This window comes from Triturus cristatus, chromosome 2_1, assembly GCF_964204655.1.
Source record: "Triturus cristatus chromosome 2_1, aTriCri1.1, whole genome shotgun sequence".
NCBI lineage: Eukaryota > Metazoa > Chordata > Amphibia > Caudata > Salamandridae > Triturus > Triturus cristatus.
This window is the reverse complement of record NC_140581.1, coordinates 312,285,140-312,305,662: the sequence shown is the minus strand read 5'-3', so window position 1 is coordinate 312,305,662 and position 20,523 is coordinate 312,285,140. Positions and strand designations below refer to the sequence as shown.

General features: G+C 42.6%; 1 protein-coding gene across 8 annotated transcripts in view; it reads right to left on the bottom strand.

The window, feature by feature from the left end:
* Positions 1-4,747: 4,747 nt before the first annotated feature.
* GHR (growth hormone receptor) overlaps positions 4,748-20,523 on the bottom strand; it is a 985,620-nt gene continuing 969,844 nt past the window's right edge. For all 8 annotated transcript variants that reach the window (XM_085631192.1, XM_085631197.1, XM_085631195.1 and 5 more), the window contains 2 exons: positions 7,482-7,551; positions 4,748-7,368 (listed from right to left, as the gene is read on the bottom strand). In XM_085631192.1, coding sequence (XP_085487318.1) covers positions 6,418-7,368; positions 7,482-7,551 — 1,021 coding nt within the window. In that variant the 3' untranslated portion in view covers positions 4,748-6,417. The remainder of the gene's footprint in view (positions 7,369-7,481; positions 7,552-20,523) is intronic.

Below are 20,523 nucleotides of genomic sequence, written 5' to 3'. Positions count from 1 at the left end.
ATCACTTAACCTGAGTAACCAGGGTTTGCGATATTCGTACAATGTACCGATAAAAATCCTCATTCACGTTAACAAGTTGGAAAAACTGTATATCTTGATTCTCCGCTATGTTGTTAATAACGTGACAGCATCATCATAGGGTTAGTTATATGCTTCCTCCACCTGGAGGTTGAACCACTGGTTATTTCAGTAGTGATCAAGAGATAGGTGATTGTGTTGAAGTGAAGTGAAGTGTTATTAACAACTCGTATAGGCAGAGTGCACTTTTAATCAGACTGGGTTCGAGATAATTAAAAAGTCTTGTCGTGCACAGGAAGACTAGTTATGGTCTAGTGCACTGTGAGGTGTCCATAAAAAGGTCGACATGTTTCTGCCCTTTAAGTTGCCCCTGGGGGTCAAGTGGGCTTTCTTCAGGACCTAAAAAGTGAAAGGGAGGCCGTCTGTTATTGAGGTCTCCTGTGAAAGGGGGATAAGTAAATCCACTTGATAATTTTTCAATTTGAACCTGTATTGGTTAAAAAGGGGGGGGAGAAAACACTTATAGTTTCGTTCTCGCTGTGCTGTCTCTCAATTAGAAGGAAAATGCATGTTAGGAAATAAAGAATGCAGCAACTAAAAAATGGCAAATCTTTAAGGCATTCGTTTTCACTATGTTATGGCAAACTCGACCCTCATTTTGCAAGTTTAAAAATGAAACCCAAAGGTTAAATCCATTTTGTCATAAGGGGGTGAGTATACAGAAGTATAACAATAAAGGTATAATTACAGTATTGTAAACTCGAGGAATTCATCATAGAGAGTTTCAAGGGAGAATATTCGGTCTTTGCAGTGTTTGATTAAATTGAACAGCGATGTATCTGATTAATCTGAACAGTGATGTTAAGTAGCCTTAATTGTATACAAGTTGTGAGCCTTAACCTTATTTATGACTAGATGTGCGCAATATTCGATACGTTTACAAATTGCAGCAAGTGTAGCGCCAGCAACGGATGTTCTTTGATCAGAAAGCGCTATGGAAAAGTTCATTATTTGGGGTCTGAATTGGGTTAGGTTGTTGTAAGTCCACTCTGGAGACTAGAGGCCCGCTATTATTAGGCCGTTACAGGGTAGTCACATATCCGCCCCACGCTTATGGTTGTATCTCAAAGTAGATAGCATAAGTAGCGATGGTGTGTTGTACATTAATGGCGTTTCGTTAATAAAGTTCGATTGCCAAAGTTCACGGTTTAGTCTTTGACGTGATCGTTATTGTGAGTGTATGGCAGACTTTTCGGTTGAACGCTGTTCAATATCACCGTTTGTTAACTGCCCTTAGTTTGTGAGAGAGATAGTGTGTAGTACGGTGAAAGGGTGATGATAATCACGGCGCATTAATAAATACATGCGGTATGTTAGTAGCAGTGTGCACGGTATATTCCGGCCGTATAGGGTTCCGTGCAAATCGTACCTTGAATCCCTGATTGCGGGCTTCATCGGGCAGTGAGAAAGCCGTGTCTGCTCTTAAAAAGACAAGGAAATAGACTCGTCAAAAGAAATGTTAAATGATACGTTACAGTTGTATTCGTCCTCGTGTTCTTCTCTCGTACCTCTGTGGCAGTATAGCACAACTTGTGCTGGCTCTTCCTCTAGGGACCAGGTTGTGTTCTGGGTGCAGAATAGTGGAGTTCCTGAAGAAAGCCCACTTGACCCCCAGGGGCAACTTAAAGGGCTGAAACATGTCGACCTTTTTAAGGAAACCCCAAAGTGCACTAGATCATAACTAGTCTTCCTGTGCACGCCAAGACTTTTTAATTATCTCGAACCCAGTCTGATTAAAAGTACGCTCTGGCTATACGAGATTTTAATAACACTTCACTTCACTTCAACACAATCACCTATCTCTTGATCACTACTGAAATAACCAGTAGTTCAACCTCCAGGTGGAGGAAGCATATAACTAACCCTATGATGATGCGGTCACGGTATTAACAACATAGCGGAGAATCAAGATATACCGCTTTTCCAACCTGTTAACGTGAATGAGGGTTTTTATCGGTACATTGTACGAATATCGCAAACTCTGGTTACTCAGGTCAAGTGATCCATTCCCCCCTTTTGATTTTTTGACTCTCCTGCTGTGACAGACTACTGTCTGGAGAAAGGGCAGGACAGAGGGTACTTCAAAAGGAAGCAAACTTCCAACACAAGCTACAAAGACTCAGACACTAAACCACATTTGGTGTCTGGAAATGAACTATAAGAAGGGGAGCTCTATGCCCCCCGAATTGGCAAATGTCAAGCAGCCAGATGTGCTGTGCGAGGAGGGGAAGCTCTACAAGACTTCTGCCTGTGACCACGGCTGGAGGCTAAGGTCTGCCACTCTCCCAGGTGGGTGTGAGGACATCACCCAGGGACATGCAAGATCATCTGCCCCTGGAGAATGGAGCACCAGGGGATGCATGCTTGCCAAGCCTAGTGAGGTCCTGTGGGGAATCTTGGTGAGTGGATCACTGTAGCGAGATGTGAGGAGACGGCTGCTGCATGATCAGGTTGTCATCCTGTGCAAGTTTATGTCAGATTGCCATGCCGATCCGGCAGTCGCCTGTGTGCGGTGTGTATGTCGGCAAACTCGTATGCCATTGGGGTCTGCTGTGAAGTTTGCCCTGCCGTTCGAGCCATCTTCTGTGTGTAAGTCGACGACGACGCATGCCAGGGGGGCTGCCATGAATATTGCAGCGCCGATCAGGCCATTGACCGTGAGTCGACGACCCCACATGACAAAGGGGGTCGTCGTGAAGACTGCTGTGCTGATCGGGCTGTCGCCCATGTGCGGTGTATATATTGGGGACCCCATATACCAGAGGGGGCCACGCCTGGTTCAAGAGCAAGGTTGGTGACCCTATATCCCACAGGAGGCCACCAGAGGAAGACAAGGAGTGCAGCCTGGTAGATGCCATCGTCGTGAGAAGAGGCTACTGTGGTAATCCATGCGGGCCTGAGCCCCAATTGATGATTGGAACCAGAAGCTGCTGAAATACCCTTCATAGACCCTGCTTTGGGGAAGACCAAAGGAAACTTAGTATTGCATCGGAGGTGAGCAGGGAACACCCAGCTGCAGCCCCTGCAGAACAGCATGTGTGATACTCACCCCAGGCAGCAGCTCTCAGAAACTCCGGTCAGACAATCCCTGTTGATATGGCTATGACTAAACTACAGGCTAAAATGCTGGGGTGACCTTGTCTGTCAGATAGCACATCAGCACTGAAACACTTTTGATTTTTCTAACAGAGTCAGAGTGGAACTCGGACAGCTAGTGGGGCCTAACCTCACCTATAGGGGACTATCACTAGTGAGAAGGAGGTGGGATCCAGGGGACTGCCATTAAACACTAGGGCCCTGACCTCTGTGGGTGGTGTGTATTGTTTGTGTATGGTACATTTTATTTTATGTTCGTATAGAAATACTACTTTTGTCATAATAGAAAGTATTTGACTGGGCATTCATTCATTGCTACTATTGTACGAGTTGTGAGCCTGTGTTCACCCCTTGTATCTACCTCCCCCCTGAGAAGCTTTGGACTACTTGTCCCGCACTAGCGCTGAAAGTAAAGGGCTGAAAGAGTACTTTGCCCTGTTGCTCAGGATCCCTAGTAGGTCGGGACCCAAGGCCTCAGAAGTGAAAGGCCTCAACCCTCATGGCTGGGCACAATAGCTCCTGCTTACCCCGTGGCCCTCGGAGTGTGGTTCAGACACCCAGAATCACATGTTGAGCCTAGCGCCGAGGCTGGTATTCAAACCTGGGGACCCAGGTTCCAAGGTCTGCAGTTTTAACCACTAGGCCACATTTCCTCCCTTTAAAACTAAATACTCCATTTCTAGCCTTGACAAAGTTGGAAAAAGGAGAAACATATTCGAACATTGTATCTCCACTCCTTACTGCTTTTATCTCTCCTTTATTTTAGGTGTTGAATCCTAAACACTTTTTAAAGTTTTTAAGGTTAAAGACTTCTTACATTCATCTACTACTACTACGAGGAGGACAAAATGGTATGTTTGAACATCTGAGTGTCAAAAAAGTAGAACATGAGGCTGGAGTTGAATGCGTCTTGGGATGGGCAAACATGCTAGTCTTAGATAATCATCTCAGGGTCTTAAAGTGCGGATATTGGTCTTCAACTTCTTCCTTCTACTTTTGACAAAAAGGCAATAGTGGACAGCTGATTTTGTGCCTGGAAGGGACATCTCTGCTGAAGCAATTTGATTACCTTTCGCAGTTGGTAAGAACATTATTGTATTGTATTAGTTAGAAAGCTGTAGGATGTTTTAAAATGTATTGTACTGTCTGAATGAGTTGCTAGAATATAAAGGTTCAACAAATAAATGTTACTTAAATGACAAGAAATAGTAAGTATAGAATAAAGACTGACTAGAAATAAAGTAAGTTTGTGTGTATTGGCTCTTTGTTACAAGCCTTGTCATAAGCCAGCCTATGCACATCCAATAGACATATGTCACAGTGTATGAATGTTAATAATGTTATCAGGCCATTTTGTGCTAAAGCAACCGTAGTTGTGTCAATAGGGAAAAAACTATTTTCAAGTATTCTTTTGTTGATGGCTATATTTTGGTGTAGATTCGCTGTTAATGGCTTATATCCCTGAAGTACAAACGTTTGTCAGAGTAGGTTGAAAAATTGTAGTAGGATACATGGCTTTATGTCAAACACATTCTTTTTAAACGTCAACATTAAAAGGTAATGTCAACATTGATCCAAGAAAATAAATTTATTTAACTTTTGAAAGAATAACACAGACATAGGAAAGTTACTTAGAGACACAAAGATTCATATTGATGGATAATGGCTTACATTACCAATAAAGTACCAAACTGACATTCTGAGACTGATTGAGGTATTTAACTATTTTTGGCGGTATAAACTTTCTCAGTCAATAGCAGTACATTAAGAGACATTTCCATATTGAAATAAACTTCATAATTGCATTAATGTCCAACATACATAAAATCGAACAGAAAACTGAAAATATAGCTTATATTGTTTGCAGCAATTTGACAATTAATCAGAACGAAGTGACATGCTAAATGTTTAAAGTCATTTCAAACCACTCTGAGAAAATCCTCCAGGGCAATAGACATACAATCCTTCCTTTAAAGTTGCTTAATATTGTCTGTAAAATTGTAGAAATAATAAGTCTAGAAAAGTGTCTTTCCAAGCATAGCAATAATTATTTGAATGAAAAATTACTTCCCACAAACATCCAAATTCCTGTATTTGCACTTTTAAATGTCTAGCTACAAGCACAAATATTGGGAACCATACGTTTCTTTTTTCTGGTTGTAAAAACATACTACTGAACAACAATAAACATTTACTCAAATACCAAGTCCTACTAACTTTCTATTTTTATTTTCAAAATATGTATTACATGTCCTCCTTAACATTCAGATACAATTTCATTCACATCATCTCACTTAAAAAGAAATTGCCTGAAAGTGGGTGGTGTCCAAATCACATTGTAGATGTTATTCTTATTAAACTTTGTGCTACTATTATTGAGGAGAATTCATGAGTGACAGATTCTTTAGTTGATAAATATGATTTTCTTATCCTGAAGGTTGATATCAAAAACATTCAGAATGTAAATATATATGTTACTGATAAAATGTGCATGTTTTGATAATATTAGTTATCATTTTACAGAAATTGGCTGGTTTACCCTTGGACATCCAAGGATGTATAAAATTGGATCTATATAAAACTATTTGCATGTATTTGTTTGACTTGAACAACTAAAGCAAAACCCGTCTCTTTATAAAATCGTAGTAACTACATTCAGTAAGATGAAGCTTGCTAGTTAAAGCTGTACAGCTTGTAGTGTATTATAAAATATCCATGCTTAAAATCTAAAATATTAAAATATCTTAACCAGTAAGTCAAAATATATGTTTTTCTTGCCCAAACTACCCTTTCCACCTACATAATTAAAATATGTACCGCCCAGTTACTGATGCACAGAAATCCTGCAATTAACTGTTGTACTTTTTTTTCAAACTGGAAACCCAGATTAATGTAAGTTTTTCTAAAAACCTGATTTACATAGCCCCTTGGATGCTGAAACAAATTAAGGAACAGTTTCTGCCAATGTTTCTTTGGCAAACTCACATTGTAAATAAGGCCCTTTGTTAATGCTAGCAGTAACTGAACAGTCACTCGTATTAGGCTTTCTCTGAGATATCTTTTAAAATATACTAATATTTAAGAAATATTATCATGACATTTTTAGCATTTTTCATTATTTCAGGTAACAGCTTAAACTTTACAACAAGAACCACAAAAACGTGTATATATTGTTTTGGTTTAAGCACAACAGCCCAAGCTAACCCCATGCCATTAAATACAGTTAGTTACATAGAGCAACATTTATGGCATGACTTTGTTCACTTGGTCTGGGGTCAGATATCCACACGAAGCAAGGAAATTCTTCTCTGGCATTGTAGCTGCATTGAGTACAATGCTCTGAGAAGAATTTATTATGTGTATGGATGTGTAGTCTGGGACAGGCATCTCGGCACTAGGGACTTCTTGTGTTTCACAAGAACTCATGGCAGTAGTGGTAAGGCTCTCTGTGGTGAAATAGGCATCATCGTTAAAGTTTGGCTGAATGCCATTTGGCTGTCGATTTGAAGATAAAGGACAGAAGTTTACTACATCTGTCTCACAGACATAGGCATTGTGAACATTGAAGGGAGGTTGGCACTGTATAAAGGGATCTCTGCAGTATTCACTCTCAATCTTGTTTTTCTGCCCTGGGGAAAGAAGAAGTTTTCCCGCTGGAGTAATATCACTAACCAAAGCATAAAAATCAATGTTTGACTTTGTGCTCTGGTTACTCATCTGTGTAGTGATAGGTGGGGTTTCCTTTTCCATGCCACAAATTAACAACTGACTTGCTTTCTTTTCATCAGACTCTGGGATGCTGTTTAGCAGTTTGCTTGTAGGGGCGTTACCACTTGAGGGTGAGAAGTCATTTTCTCTCTGGTCAAGGCACATCAGATCTTCATTTTCGCTCAACTTTTGCGACTGAACTATATCTGAAGTTCCATCACATGTATCACTTGCACTGAAATCGGTCTCAGGAATATCAGGTTCGCAACAACTGGCCCTTCCAGAATCGTCATCCTTAACGCTGAGGCAGTTCGACTTCAGATGATCCTCTTTCAGAAGTCGGTCTGTATCGGATCCTTCAATTTTCTCATCGGGTTCATCTATGTCCAGGTCAATGAACTCAATCCAAAAGTCATCATTGTACAACTGTGGTTTATAGCTCTCGTGTGAGGCCATGATGGAGTTCAATTCATCGATATTCCCTTTCTGCAAAATCGTAACAAATAAAAATTATTTTATATATATAAGTAGTTTCTACAGGGTTTATGTCATTTGTAACAGAAGGTATGCCAAAAACAGTAGAGCAGCAGATTACTGACCTTTAAAAGCTCTGGATTAATGCCCTTTATCTTTGGAACTGGGACTGGAGGAAGAATCAGCATCTTCACTCTAAACAGTAGAAAAATAATATTTAGAAAATAATGTGACCTTTTTTTAAAACATACCTATGAACTATTAGTCCAAATAGTACCTAAAGTATAATATAAATGAGTCATGACGCCAGATACAAATATTCATTTGTTAATGTATATTGTGGTGTTATGTTGGGTGACTAGATTTGCAGGTGCCAGAGAAATGGAAAGTAGCATGGTAGTTTACAAGTTACAAATGTCCAACATAACATCATTTATAAATTGCAATACGTTTGTGGAATGAATAATGGAGAATCAAAGCAACGATTTATACAAGTTAAGATTACATTAGACAAATGTACATGATTTAATCAATATTCAGGTTCAACGTAGTAAATATGAATTTAGTAACAAAGGAACTTTATCCTTGGAACATTTGAACAGGGAGACCATTGAAGGGTGAGTAGGATAAATGAAAAACAGATATACACAGGAGGAGAGACTTACTGTAGTTATTTTTTTTTTACAGAACTAGTGGCTACATCACTGTCTTAAAGTCTAGAATAGGAATAGACAACTTGAGTTTTTTTAGCGGTATTATCTGATTTTAGAAACCCCATAGCCAATGATTTGATATGAAGCTCAAGACTTTGTGTATCGTCTGAGGTTAAACCTGGGGGACAAGCAAAGAAAGCAAATGTCCATTATGGAAAGAGTATATTTTAGGCTATCAGAACCAATTCAGTTGATGAAGAGTTTAGGACAAGGTCATGTTCCACCATACACAATTGGATATTTGATTTTAAAAAAATTGGACTGAGTGGATTTGCAACCTGAAGAGGAGATGATGTGTTTCAAAGCTGTGTTTTATCAGCAAATCAGCATACTGATGATGAGTTAAGCCTAGGTTTCATAGCAAAGTACCAAGAAGTCCCGTTGCAAGGTGAGGCCTAAGAATTGATGCTTGTGGGACCAGTGCTAAAGTGCATGTGCCCCCGCCTTAAAACATGATAACATTGGCTTATCCCCAATTGGCATATGTAATTTACTTATAAGCCCTTAGTAAAGTGGTACACATGTACCCATGGCTCATAAATCAAATGCTACTAGTGGGCTGCACCCCTTATTGTGCCACCCACTTGAGTAGCACTTTCAGCATGTCTCAGACTTGCCACTGCAGCCTGTGTGTGTAGTTTTAAAACTGCCATTTAAACCTGGCAAAATGATTCTTTTGCCAGTACATGTATGATAATGTGTGGAAAATGGGTTTCAACAAATATTTATCATTTGCACATCATCAAGTAGAGGCTTCTGATTAAGTTTTGATCCTATTAAATTGTTTGTTTCTATCTCACTTCCGATTTTTTCAAAACGGGCGTTCCTAACTACTGAAATATATTTTGAAATATTTGTACAGTTTATTTATAAGCTATTTAAATGCGTGCCAGCATGATTATCAGACTGTGCATTTTACAAAATGCTCTAACTTTGCAGACAAAAAACTAAACACCAATCTCCAGGATAAAATAAGCAGCAATTTATAAGACTACGCAAGCTAACATTTGACCTCGGTCTTAAAAGAACAGCAAATGAACAGAACACTTGTTCTTAGTCAGTTCAAGTAAACTCAGAAGCTGGGCCAATAGGCCCTAAAAATAGCTTGCCCTAATAAAATTTGACGCCCCACAGCAAACTGACGAGCAGCTTTCTTGAGGCCTGATAACATTACGTAACATAACAATCTTGTGCCGATGGTTATAGCAGTCATAATGCGCTTTCTGGGCCTCCAGCTTGAGGACACGGTGTTTAGTAACTAGTATGGCCATCAAATGAAATTTATTTTCAAGGAGAAACTGAAAGAACTAATAATTTGACTAAAGATGCCGGCACATTCCAAGATTAAGTACCTGCATTGATATGATCAGCATGTCCAAGTGCTTTTTCTTTATTAGTGATTATTAAATAACTGAGCGGAAGGCTACACTCTAAACTGATCAGATCTGCAAGGTTACATGGCATGTTAATGAGATAAAGAAATACCTGCTAGGTGATAACTGTATTAGGTTTTTATTGAACTGTTTAGGAAACTATACTTCTGTTGTGTTTACATGGTCAGTGAAAATCATTATCGGGTGTCGGCAGATGACCTATGCACAGCCATGAATTGAAAAATGTAAAATCAAAATATCCTTTGGAGTGGGGATCTGCCCATTTCAAAGAATAATCACAACCCTTGTCGAGGTGAACCGTTAAAGTCACTAAATTAACTTGAGTTCAGCCCCCTGGTAGCTACTGCGGAGAGCAGACAGGGCAATGTGTAAAGCATTTATACAGTACCAAAAAAGTCAGAATGCAAAATTATAAAAATCCCAAACTGGGTTAGAACAGTGTAAAATGTAATAAACAAAATGACACCACAATGACAAAAATCTAGTAATGGGAATCAGGGATATGAATTTTTAAATTTTTAAGTAGAAATAGCACCAAAAAGCAGAAAGCGCCAATGAAAGTCAGCGGTCTAAGTAGAATGGGACGCAAGCACAACTTTAAGCCGACGTAACAGATATACCAACTAAATTCATACTAGTCAAAGATTTTACCTTCTGATTAAGGGCTGGATTAGGAGTTTGGCGGTCTTCCTGTGGGCCACCATTCTGCACCCTGCAGGAAGGCCGCAAAACTCGTAGTCAGACCGCTCGTCAGATTACAAGTTTAATCCTGGCTGGCGGTCTTTGCTGCGGCGGCCCCATGGCGCTGCCTTTTTAAGGCTCAAAGGATAGCCTTAGAAAGGCACCGCTGTGGGAGTGCCGCAGCATGTTCCTGCACAGAAAGAAATACATCATGTTGTGCATTTCCTTCCATGTAGGAACAGGGGGTGCAGAAATACAGGGGGGTACACCATGTGCCCCCATGCACAGAGGCAACAGGGGGCTCTTCAAGGGCCCCCATTAGTTTCTCCAGCGGCTGCAGCAGTCCTGTGTGATTCCCACCGCTGCACGCATATTACGGCGGTTGGACCGCCACCACGACTACAGTGGTCCATTGGACCACCCTAGTCATAATTAGGCCCTTAGTCTTTTGAGTTCCAACCCATCACAGTAGTAGACTGTTAATGCCCCAGGACAGGCACCTGGAGACTAACAGGGTGTCAGGCAGAGGCAAATGGCAAGGTCTAGACAAGGTTCAGTTGCAACTTTTCAGCTCAGCACTGTCAGGTAAAGGCCTCTTACAGATTGTTACCCTGTAGCCATGCAGGAGGTCAGCCAACTAATCCTTGGAGTCACATGTCTGTCCAGGGTACAAGACGGGCCAGGTCCAATCCTTAATGTCTCCTTGCAGGTCACAGACAGCATGTCTAGTCCTCTTCTTATTTTCTGCAGGTCCAGAAACTGTTCTGAAGTGGATGCCTGGAGGCACCCCATTTAAGATTGCCACTAGCTTGTAGGTGGGTGTGACTCCTAACCAATGGGGTAATCATTTCCAGGCCTTGACCTACCTACTTTTGCAGTAGTTCCTGTTTGCCCAAAATGCAATGTTAGGGCATTTTCAAGATGACAAACGTCTTTGGCCAAACTAAAGTTGGTCTCTAAGGGCTGAGGGTGCGTACGTACTATGGTAATGTTAGTGTGAGCATAAAAATCCAGTTTGAGGCAGGCACTGTACCTACAACAAACCCAGAGACAGAATTTTGGTATGACAAAAGCTTGGTCTTTTAGTAGCCAGACGGATGTAGCACAAAAATTGTCTTGACATCCTGTTCTCTCACTTTCAAGTGCGCCCCAAGGGTTACATGTGATCAACAGACCTGTGAGGCAAGATTTCACACTCTGCTGTCAAAAGGTGCCCGCAGCTCCCACCCTGCATAATCTGCTGTACTCAGAAGAGCCATCTCTGCCCATTGTGGTCAGCCTATTCTTTTGCTCCTGGGAAGCCTTCCACTCCATTTTCACACCTACTGAAAGCTAATCGCTGCTTGGGAGAAGCTGGAGAGCAAATGCAAATTAGCCTCCAGGAACTCCAGGCAGGGAAAAGATAACTTTCTGAAAGTTACTATTCACGAATATTTATTAAAAATCTAACTTCAACATTAAATTCTATTTTTAATAACTAAGAAAAATATTTGGTTAATTAATTTCTAGCTGGTCCCATTCTCAAGATACCGTATTAGTATCTTATATTGTTTCCCAGTGTTTCTCTATGGGCCAGCAAGAGTTCCTACTGTGAGAACAGCTTGTAGGTGGTAGTCACTGTAAAGACATATTAATGTTAAATTTCTACATGTCCTATTCTTTAATGCCATGCAACCTGCCTTGTGGAATGCATAGGGGTCACTTACAAATATTTAGAAGAGAACTTATGACCTGTGAAAAGGATTATTTTTTGCAAGTCGAATTGCAGTTTTACACTGCTACAGTCAGGCTACAATGGTATTCGTAAAACTATGTTTGCACTTCCACTATAGTGGATAGCACAATAGGTGCTGCAATCCACTAGTGGTATTTAAGTTCCAGGCCCTGGGTACACTCTGTACCATATACTATGGACTTATAGGCAAGTTAAATATGACAATTAGGAGTATGACAATTCAATGTTTAAAAGGGGACAATCGTCATTTTACCATTGGTTAGCAGGGGCAAAATGCACAGAGTTCTAAAGACAGTAACAAAAATAGAGACCAGCAAAAGCAAACAATCCAGGCTGACAGTGCACAAAAAGCAGATTTCCTACAGAAGATAGCAGTAATTAATACTGCTCCCCACTATAGGTCTAACTTTAGTTTAATGAAAAGGGTGTACAGTATAAAGACTCGATTCATAGGGGCCCCCTCAATGAGATGTTAAGGTCTTAAATGTGATATAGGTGCAAATGTTGGAACTGCTTTTACTTCCCCAGGAGAATTCTTGAATTAATCTCAGGCACTGGTAATCACTCTGAGACATGTTCCAGTCCATTGTTTTATTTTTATTGCTGGGTCAAGTCAGTCTTGTCCTCACTCCACAAGTGACAGTCCAGCCCAAACTGCTAAGTCACACCCTTTCTGATCTGTACATTTTGGTACCTTGATGTAATGGTGCAAAATGGTGCAAAACAAACAGAAACAGAAATCATTAAGTCCTCCAAATCTTCTGTCCACATCTAATGCACTAAACCCACTGTGTATGACTTGGCTAAAAATGCTATCACAACACTTGTTTAAAGCAGCACTGGTCATATGAATGTAGTCTGCAGTAGGGAATAGACCTTTGTCACTTATAAAACAAACATTACACCTCCTCCTTTAACAACCTACTGCTGAGATCAATTTTCAACCAACGTCTTTGGAAATGAAGGTTGCATATCGACTTCAGGGGTAGTTCTTCTGCACAATAACCACAGCATTGTGAGACCTGTCAGAACAGCTAAAAAAGGGTTCGCAAACACCTCAGAGGACCTCTTATGGAGTCAGACGTAAGCCATTCTACAGCATTAAACATCCAGGACTTGTCACAAACCTGCAGTGTGGTACCCACTAAAGCCTGATCAACTGTCTGCAAGAATATGGGAATGACCGAAACCACCATAGCACTGGTACATTCCTATGAACAATAGCTGGTTAGGCAAATATCATTAATCCACAAAAAGTTAACTCCTGTGGTGCACAAAAGGTATCCTTTCTGCGACCTGTCGTTTATCCTGTGCATGCACACAGGTCATCATGGAATAAATATCACATCGAAATCGATATGTTTTCAGTTAACACTCAAATTTAAATCCGATGGGATAAAGGAACTGGACCAACATCAGTATATGTCAGAATATATATCAGTATATGTGTGAATAGATCTAAAATCGAGATTGAGGTAATTGTATGTAAGTTACTTGGCCTAGTGCCCAAGAATTGCTCCTCCGGTCGTAAAGATTTGAAGTTCAAGTGTTCTATTCAACTCTTCAGCCTAAGAAAATATAAACACTGAGAGGAACAAGTTTCCAGTTTAATATGATCCTGGGTGCTATGTTGGGTACCCATCATGCTTCGGTCCAACCACTGTGCATAATACCACATTTTCCATATATATCTGGATCCTTGTAGTCCCACTTATACAGTATTCTACAAAACACATACACAATTGCAAAGGTTACAAACCATGCAGCCGTAGTCTGCCAAAATGACACTTTAAACTATTGTTTCCGGGTGGAAATACAAACAGTTCAACATTATGGTTCACCATGCACAAGACTGTGCAGCAAGGGCCCCAATTACCTGCACCCCCTGCCTGCCACTGTGTCATCTCACCCAGAAACCCAATTCCCAACTACACCATTATAATCAAGTTCATAACATGAAACCTGCAAGAGAATCCCTGTAGGTGCAAGGCCCAGAAATATGGAACATGATTGATCAAGGATTGAAGAATCAACCAGTCAATGTACAATTCAAATCTGGAACAGCTCTTCACAATATGATACCCAGTAGCACGGTATAGCGGCATTCGGCACCCATTCCACCTTGAGTCCATTCTGTTACCCAGGTATAGAGCAATTTCAGATATCCCCTTTCTCCATCCAAGAACAGTGACAAAATCGAGCTAGCATCTCTTATCAGCATATGCATCCTAGGGCATGTCAAATACTACAAAAGCCAAAAGAAACCAGTCTTTCACTCATATTCCTTCCAATCCAACAAACTGTATTTTACTTCCTCGACATTTTCATGCATTGTCGTGAACATGAAGGCATTTCTGAGACTGTTGGCGATACTATCCACTGACAATGAACTCCACTATACAAGGCCTAGTCAGTGCTTAATTTGAGCTGGTGGTGGCCAGTGAGAGCAACCAACACAAATTGTTGAGGACCAGCACTTATTTTTCTGCATAAGTCATTTATAGAGAGCAATAGAGGGAAAAGGACACAAAGCAGAAAGATGGAGGAAGAGAAAGATGGCAAAACTGCCATAAAGGGAGGAAGCAGGAACCTGCAAGATAAAGATGCAGGGAGTGTCTGCTAGTGGAATAAAGAGTGATGAGGTGGGTTCGACTACGCAGCCTTGGTACTGGGCGCGCTGACATTTAATTGTACCGGCCGTGGTCTTCTGAGCAAAGCTTTGGGCACCGGCACTCATTCTTTTACAAATTAAGCAAGGGCCTTGTTATAGTTTCAATGCAATGTCACTGTGTGTACGTAGACAGGAAACAGCAATCATCCAGAGTGTGTTTGGATTGGTGTATGAGTACACATGGAGCTGCCCTGATCATGTGTCAGTGGCTGACAAGCCTGATGGCATATCTGATGTCCCTGCGGAGTGTTCGTTTGAGGGTGGCAGTTGGCAGGAGAGTGAGGATCTGTGATGCAGTGACGGCCACCCCGCTAATGCGGAGGAGCGTCGCCCCACTGCTATTTCAGCCAACACTGGTGATGAAGGGGGCTCGTTGGTTTATTGATGCAGTGACCAGGGTTGCTTATCTTTACTTAGGTGAGAGAGCTAGACATCCTCTCCTATTACACAGTAGTGGCCGAATTTTAACAGGCGTGACGAGGCGGGATGGTGGTTAGTGAAAAGAAAAAAAAAACACTTACTACTTCGGCTCCTCAACAGCAGGAACAGTGCAGCGTTGTGATTGGTCTGAGCGACGTGGTTTGCAGCTCAGACGGGGAATGGGAGCCTGGGCATGTTCACCACCCAGCCTGTAATGCAGCCTGGCTAGAGAACATGCAAGAGGCACAATCATTGTTTGGCCGGCCTAAGAAGGACGGCCAAACATTCATGCGCACTTGGAGTGTGCAAACCACTCCTCCCCCTGGCCCCTGATCGGTCATCCCCGCCCCTCACCAGGGTACGAAAAACTAAGATGATAATAGCATTGGTTATTATCATTTTAGTTTTCATTAAAATACTGCTGGCAGAGCAGCGGGGAGACGCTCCTCCGTCTTAGCGGAGGAGCCGCAACTGCTATTACACCACACAGCAAAGTTTACCATCATATACATTGCGACTACAAACAAGTCATAAAGCACTCAGAGAAGTTATGGAGTGCAAATGGATATTGTACAAAACACTTCAATTAAAAAGTAAACACCCTTTCACAGATCAAGGAGCCAGGTAATGGAACACACTATAACTGGACATCTGCACAGAGACAAAGGGCAGGAGGAAAACCGAATATTTGAGTGGGTCCTTCATTTCCATCTTGACTTACGGCTGGCACTTTGTACTTCTGAGCCCTGCAAGACTGTGAAACACCTCCCAGTGCATGCTCTGCACCCCTAAACATGACAACTAACTGCCAACCCCCAATTGGCATTCTTAAGTTTTAAGCAAATCCACCATAAAACTTCACATGTAGCATAAAAGACACATATCCCGCGTTGGCTCCAGTGTGCCCTTACACGCCTCCCAGGGAACTTCACAACGTGACAGTCAAGCAGCTCCAAACAGCTGCAGGCAAGCTGTGGATTAACGTGCCAGATATAAACTGTTTTCACATGTCTAATCCTTACTCTGTCATTAGATAATTCAACTATAAAGCGTGGGCTGAAGCTCACAAAGCCGGTTTCATATTGTAAAGAAGTCAAACATGCTAAGTAGGCTAACTTACAGCTAAATGTACTATTTACTGCACAGCCTGAGGTAGCCATTGTCAAAAATCATTTCTGTTTAAAAACTGCAATTGTCGAACATGGCTGTCATTTTCGCGGAATTTTGAATTCGCTTCCAAAATTAGATTTTTAGTAAAAAACCACAATGAAGATTTTGAAGCTTTCTAGAAAGACTGGATATTTCTGTCTTAGTGTGGCGGCCCTTCAACCAGTTCTCCAGGCACCCACCCCTGCAGTGATTACAATTAGCTTCCATCAGCCCAGAGCTCCTCCTAGGCATGAAGTGCAGCCATTATGTCCTTTGTCTGAAGGAAGGTAGTCCTTTTGGTGCAGCAGCCTTACTGGGAGCTCTCCATAACCAGGAAAGCAGACATACAATACGCGGACACCACACACCCATAAAACACCACTGTTAGACCTGATAGACGTTGGTGTGGTCTTCCCACAAACCTTTTGCCTCCTAACCTACTGTTTTCTGAATGTTGTTTTTGTTGGCATTTGGGCTATGTGCACTTTACTACTGCTAACCAGTGCTAGAGTGTTAGTGCTCTTTCCTTTAAATATGGTAAAGTTGGCTTACGCCCAGTTGGCACATTTAATTTACATATTTGTCCCTAGTAAAATGGTACTACATGTACCAAGGGCCTGTGAATTAAATACTACTACTGGACCTGCAGCGCTTATGGTGCCACCCACTTAAGTAGCCCTTTACAACAGTTTTAAATTGCCAATTTGACCTGGCCAAAAATGACTCTGTCAGCTCTAAACCTCCCTTTTTGCTATATACAAGTCACACCTATTGTAAGCCCTAAACAGCCCACAGTGCAAGGTGCACTGTATTTAAAAAGGTAAGACGTAATTTTACATTTTACATGCCCTGGTAGAGAAAAACTTCCAAATTCGTTTTTCACTACTGTGAGGCCTACCTCTCCCATTTAGGATAACATAGGGTTACCTTCTTACATTTAATAAGTGCTAACGTTTGATTGGGAACATGTAAAAATATCATGCTTGGTATAAAAAGAATTGTAATTTAAAATCCTCTCTAATGGTAAACTCTGATTTCAAGTTACAATTCTGAAAATGCCACTTTTAGAATGTTGGCATTTTGTTGTGCTAACCATTTGGTATCTGCAGCCTATGTCCAGGGTCACATGACTGTGAATAGTAGGCCTTTATGAATTCCTCCCAGACAGTGAGACAAAGGGGGACTAGGTCCTCCCAGGAAGGGTGGGGTGGAGCAGTTCCATGCCCGCTTGTTTCAAAAGGCTGACTCCAGTACACTCACAGAGGAACTGGACATCAGCCTTTTGCAACTCTAGGCCACTTGGAGACTGGGCAAAGGAAGGAGGGAAATTTCCATAACCAGTTGCGGGATAACCTGGATGTTTCTCAAACTTCAAAAGATGGCACAGGTATAAATATTGGACCCTCAGACCAATTCTTCAGTAAACTCTCTCAATCAATCAAAACATTTGTAAAGCGCACTACTTACCCGTGAGGGTTTCAAGGTGCTGGGGAGGGGAGGGGGGAGGAGGGGGTGCTGCTGCTACTGGTCGAAGAGCCAGTTCGCGAGTCTTCTTCTGAAGGTCAGCAGGTCTTCGGTTTGTCGTAGGTTGAGGGGAAGGGTGTTCCAGGTCTTGGCGGCGCAGTGGGAGAAGGACCTGCCTCCGGATGTGGTTTTGTGGATGCGCGGGACCGTTGCCAGGGCGTGGTCAGCGGAGCGGAGTTTCCTGTTGGGTACATAGAAGGAGAGTCAACTGTTGAGACAGGCTGGGCCGGTTTTGTGGAGTGCCTTGTGTGCGTGGACCAGGAGCTTGAAGGAGATTCTTCTGTCGACGGGGACCCAGTGCAGGTTTCTCAGGTGGGGGGTGATGTGGTCGCGGTGCGGGATGTCGAGGATTAGCCGTGCAGATGCGTTCTGGATTCTTTGCAGTCTGTTGATGAGCTTGGTCGAGGCTCCGGCGTAGAGGGCATTTCCGTAGTCGAGGCTGCTGCTGACTAGTGCCTGGGTGACCGTTTTCGGGATCCATCTGTAGATCTTGCGGAGCATGCGGAGGGTGTTGAACCAGGTGGAAGAGACTGCGTTGACTTGTTTGGTCATGGTGAGTTTCGAGTCGAGGATGACTCCCAGGTTGTGTGCGTGGTTGGCAGGGGCCAGGGGTGTCCCCAGTGATGCGGGCCACCAGGAGTCGTCCCATGCTGAGGGGTTGGGCCCGAGGATGAGGATCTCCGTCTTGTCTGAGTTCAGCATAAGACGGCTTTCCTTCATCCAGTCGGCGACGGCCTCCATTCCCTGGTGGAGGTTGGATTTGGCGGTGAAAGGGTCCTTGGTGAGGGAGAGGATCCGTTGCGTGTCGTCGGCGTAGGAGATTATGTTGAGGTCGTGCTGTCGGAAGATGCGTGCTAGTGGTGCCATGTAGACGTTTAATAGCGTCGGGCTGAGGGAGGATCCCTGTGGGACGCCGCAGTTGATCTCTGACCTGCGGAGGACCCCAAGGAGTACTGCTTTGTACTTTAGAGGTCTGCTTCACTGCTTGAAGCCTGCTTTGTACCTCAGATGGCGTCCCTGCTGCTACCAGAGGACTGCCTTGCTACTTGATCTCAGGACTACCAGAGTGACTCCAAGAGCTAGCTGGCTGGCTTCCTGTGTGAGCCACAAGGCAGAACAATTTCCAGCCACCTTGAACCCTGCACCTGGCCTCTGCCTGGAGTGAGTCCAGTCCTGCAAGTGGTGCCCAATCAGTCCTGGACCCTTGGAGGTAGTACTAAGGTGCTTCTCTAAGCAGAACCTGAAACTTGGGACTGAAGAAACTTTCACAAAAAATTGTCCTGACAACCGGCCGAAGAAGTGCACATACCTGCTCACTGATCAACCTGAGGTGCAACCCTGGTCAGCCTCACTTTGCGGTAGATCCCACTATGTTTTCCACAGCAGCAACTCATGTTCAGCTGGACCTCCGAGCAACTGTATCTGGCCTCGCAGAGCCCTTGTCGGCTACAGCCTGCAGATTTTCAACTTCCAAAAAGTATCAAAGCCCAAACATAGAAATCTTAACTGAGACTTTATCTAGTGGCTCCCCGGCGGCAACGCCTCTGTCTCGGACACCACTGTATGCCTTGACCCGCTGAACTTTACTTTCTCCAAGCCCAGTCCACCTTGTGTAGCCAAATCACCCTCTATTGCAGTTGTTTCAACTTTTGACTTTGCCCCAGTCTCGCGCAACCAGATACACCCAGTTGGTGCTTTGATTTTTTGGGTGCCTTTTTTCACGTAAAACTTTAAAAACACAGAACTCTGGTTCTACAGATTAGAATTATTTAATTTGGGGGTCACTTTAATTATTCAATGTTAGGCCTGCCACCCTTAGGATAGTCTTTCTCTAGACCTTTTGCCTTTTACCTCCTCTTTTTGCTGATTCTTTTTGTTGGCCTTAGGACTCTGAGCGCTTTACCACTGCTAACCAGGGTTAACGTGGATGTGCTTCTCCCCTAAACATGATATATCAGTCAATCATTAGTTGTAGAGCGTGGCATGATGACATTGGTGTATACCTAATTGGCATATTTGATGTACTGGTAAGTCCCTTGTAAAGTGGTATACCATACACCCAGGGCCTGTACTACAAATGCTACTAACGGGCTGCAGCACTGATTGAACCTCCCCCAGAAGTAGCTATTCCAACCGGTCTCAGGTTTTGACATTGCGGTGCCTGGGTGTGCAGTTTATTGCCACTTTGACTTGGCATTTAAAACTAATTGGCATGCCTCACTTTACCCTTTTATTATATATATGTTACCACTAACATAGGTCCCAAGTAGCCCTAAGGGCAGGGTAACATGTAAGTAAAAGGACATGCACCTTTATGTTTTATATGTCCTGGTAGTTACAAACAGCCTATTTTGTTTGTCACTACTGTGTGGCCTACTCCTCCCATAGGCTAGCATTGGGAATTTCTTAATACACTTTCTAAGCTGTAATTCCTGATCAGAGAGGAGTAGATTTTTCATCCTTCATATGTTTGGAATGGTAATGATAAATCCCTCTTACTGCGAAGTTGGATTCAACATTACTGTTTTAGAAATGCCACTTTAGAAAGTTGACATTTCTCTGCACTTACTGCTCTGTGTGACTAACAGTCTGTCTCCAACACACATCTGGGGTGGGTGACTGCCACACACTGTGCATTCACTCTAGACAGCCACAACAAAGGAAGGATAGGTGTGTCTGAGTACCTATCTACATACGTCTGCATTCTGATGGCCTTGCCTGTGCAGGATGGAAGGGAGGGGATAACACTTCACTTGAATAGGCTGTGTCCTGTCCCCACACAACGGCCTGATTACTCCTCACAGATAGCCTGGCAGACCGGACTGAATTGAAAAGGATACTTGTGCACTTCAGAGACCTGCGTTAAAGTCACTCCCTCCC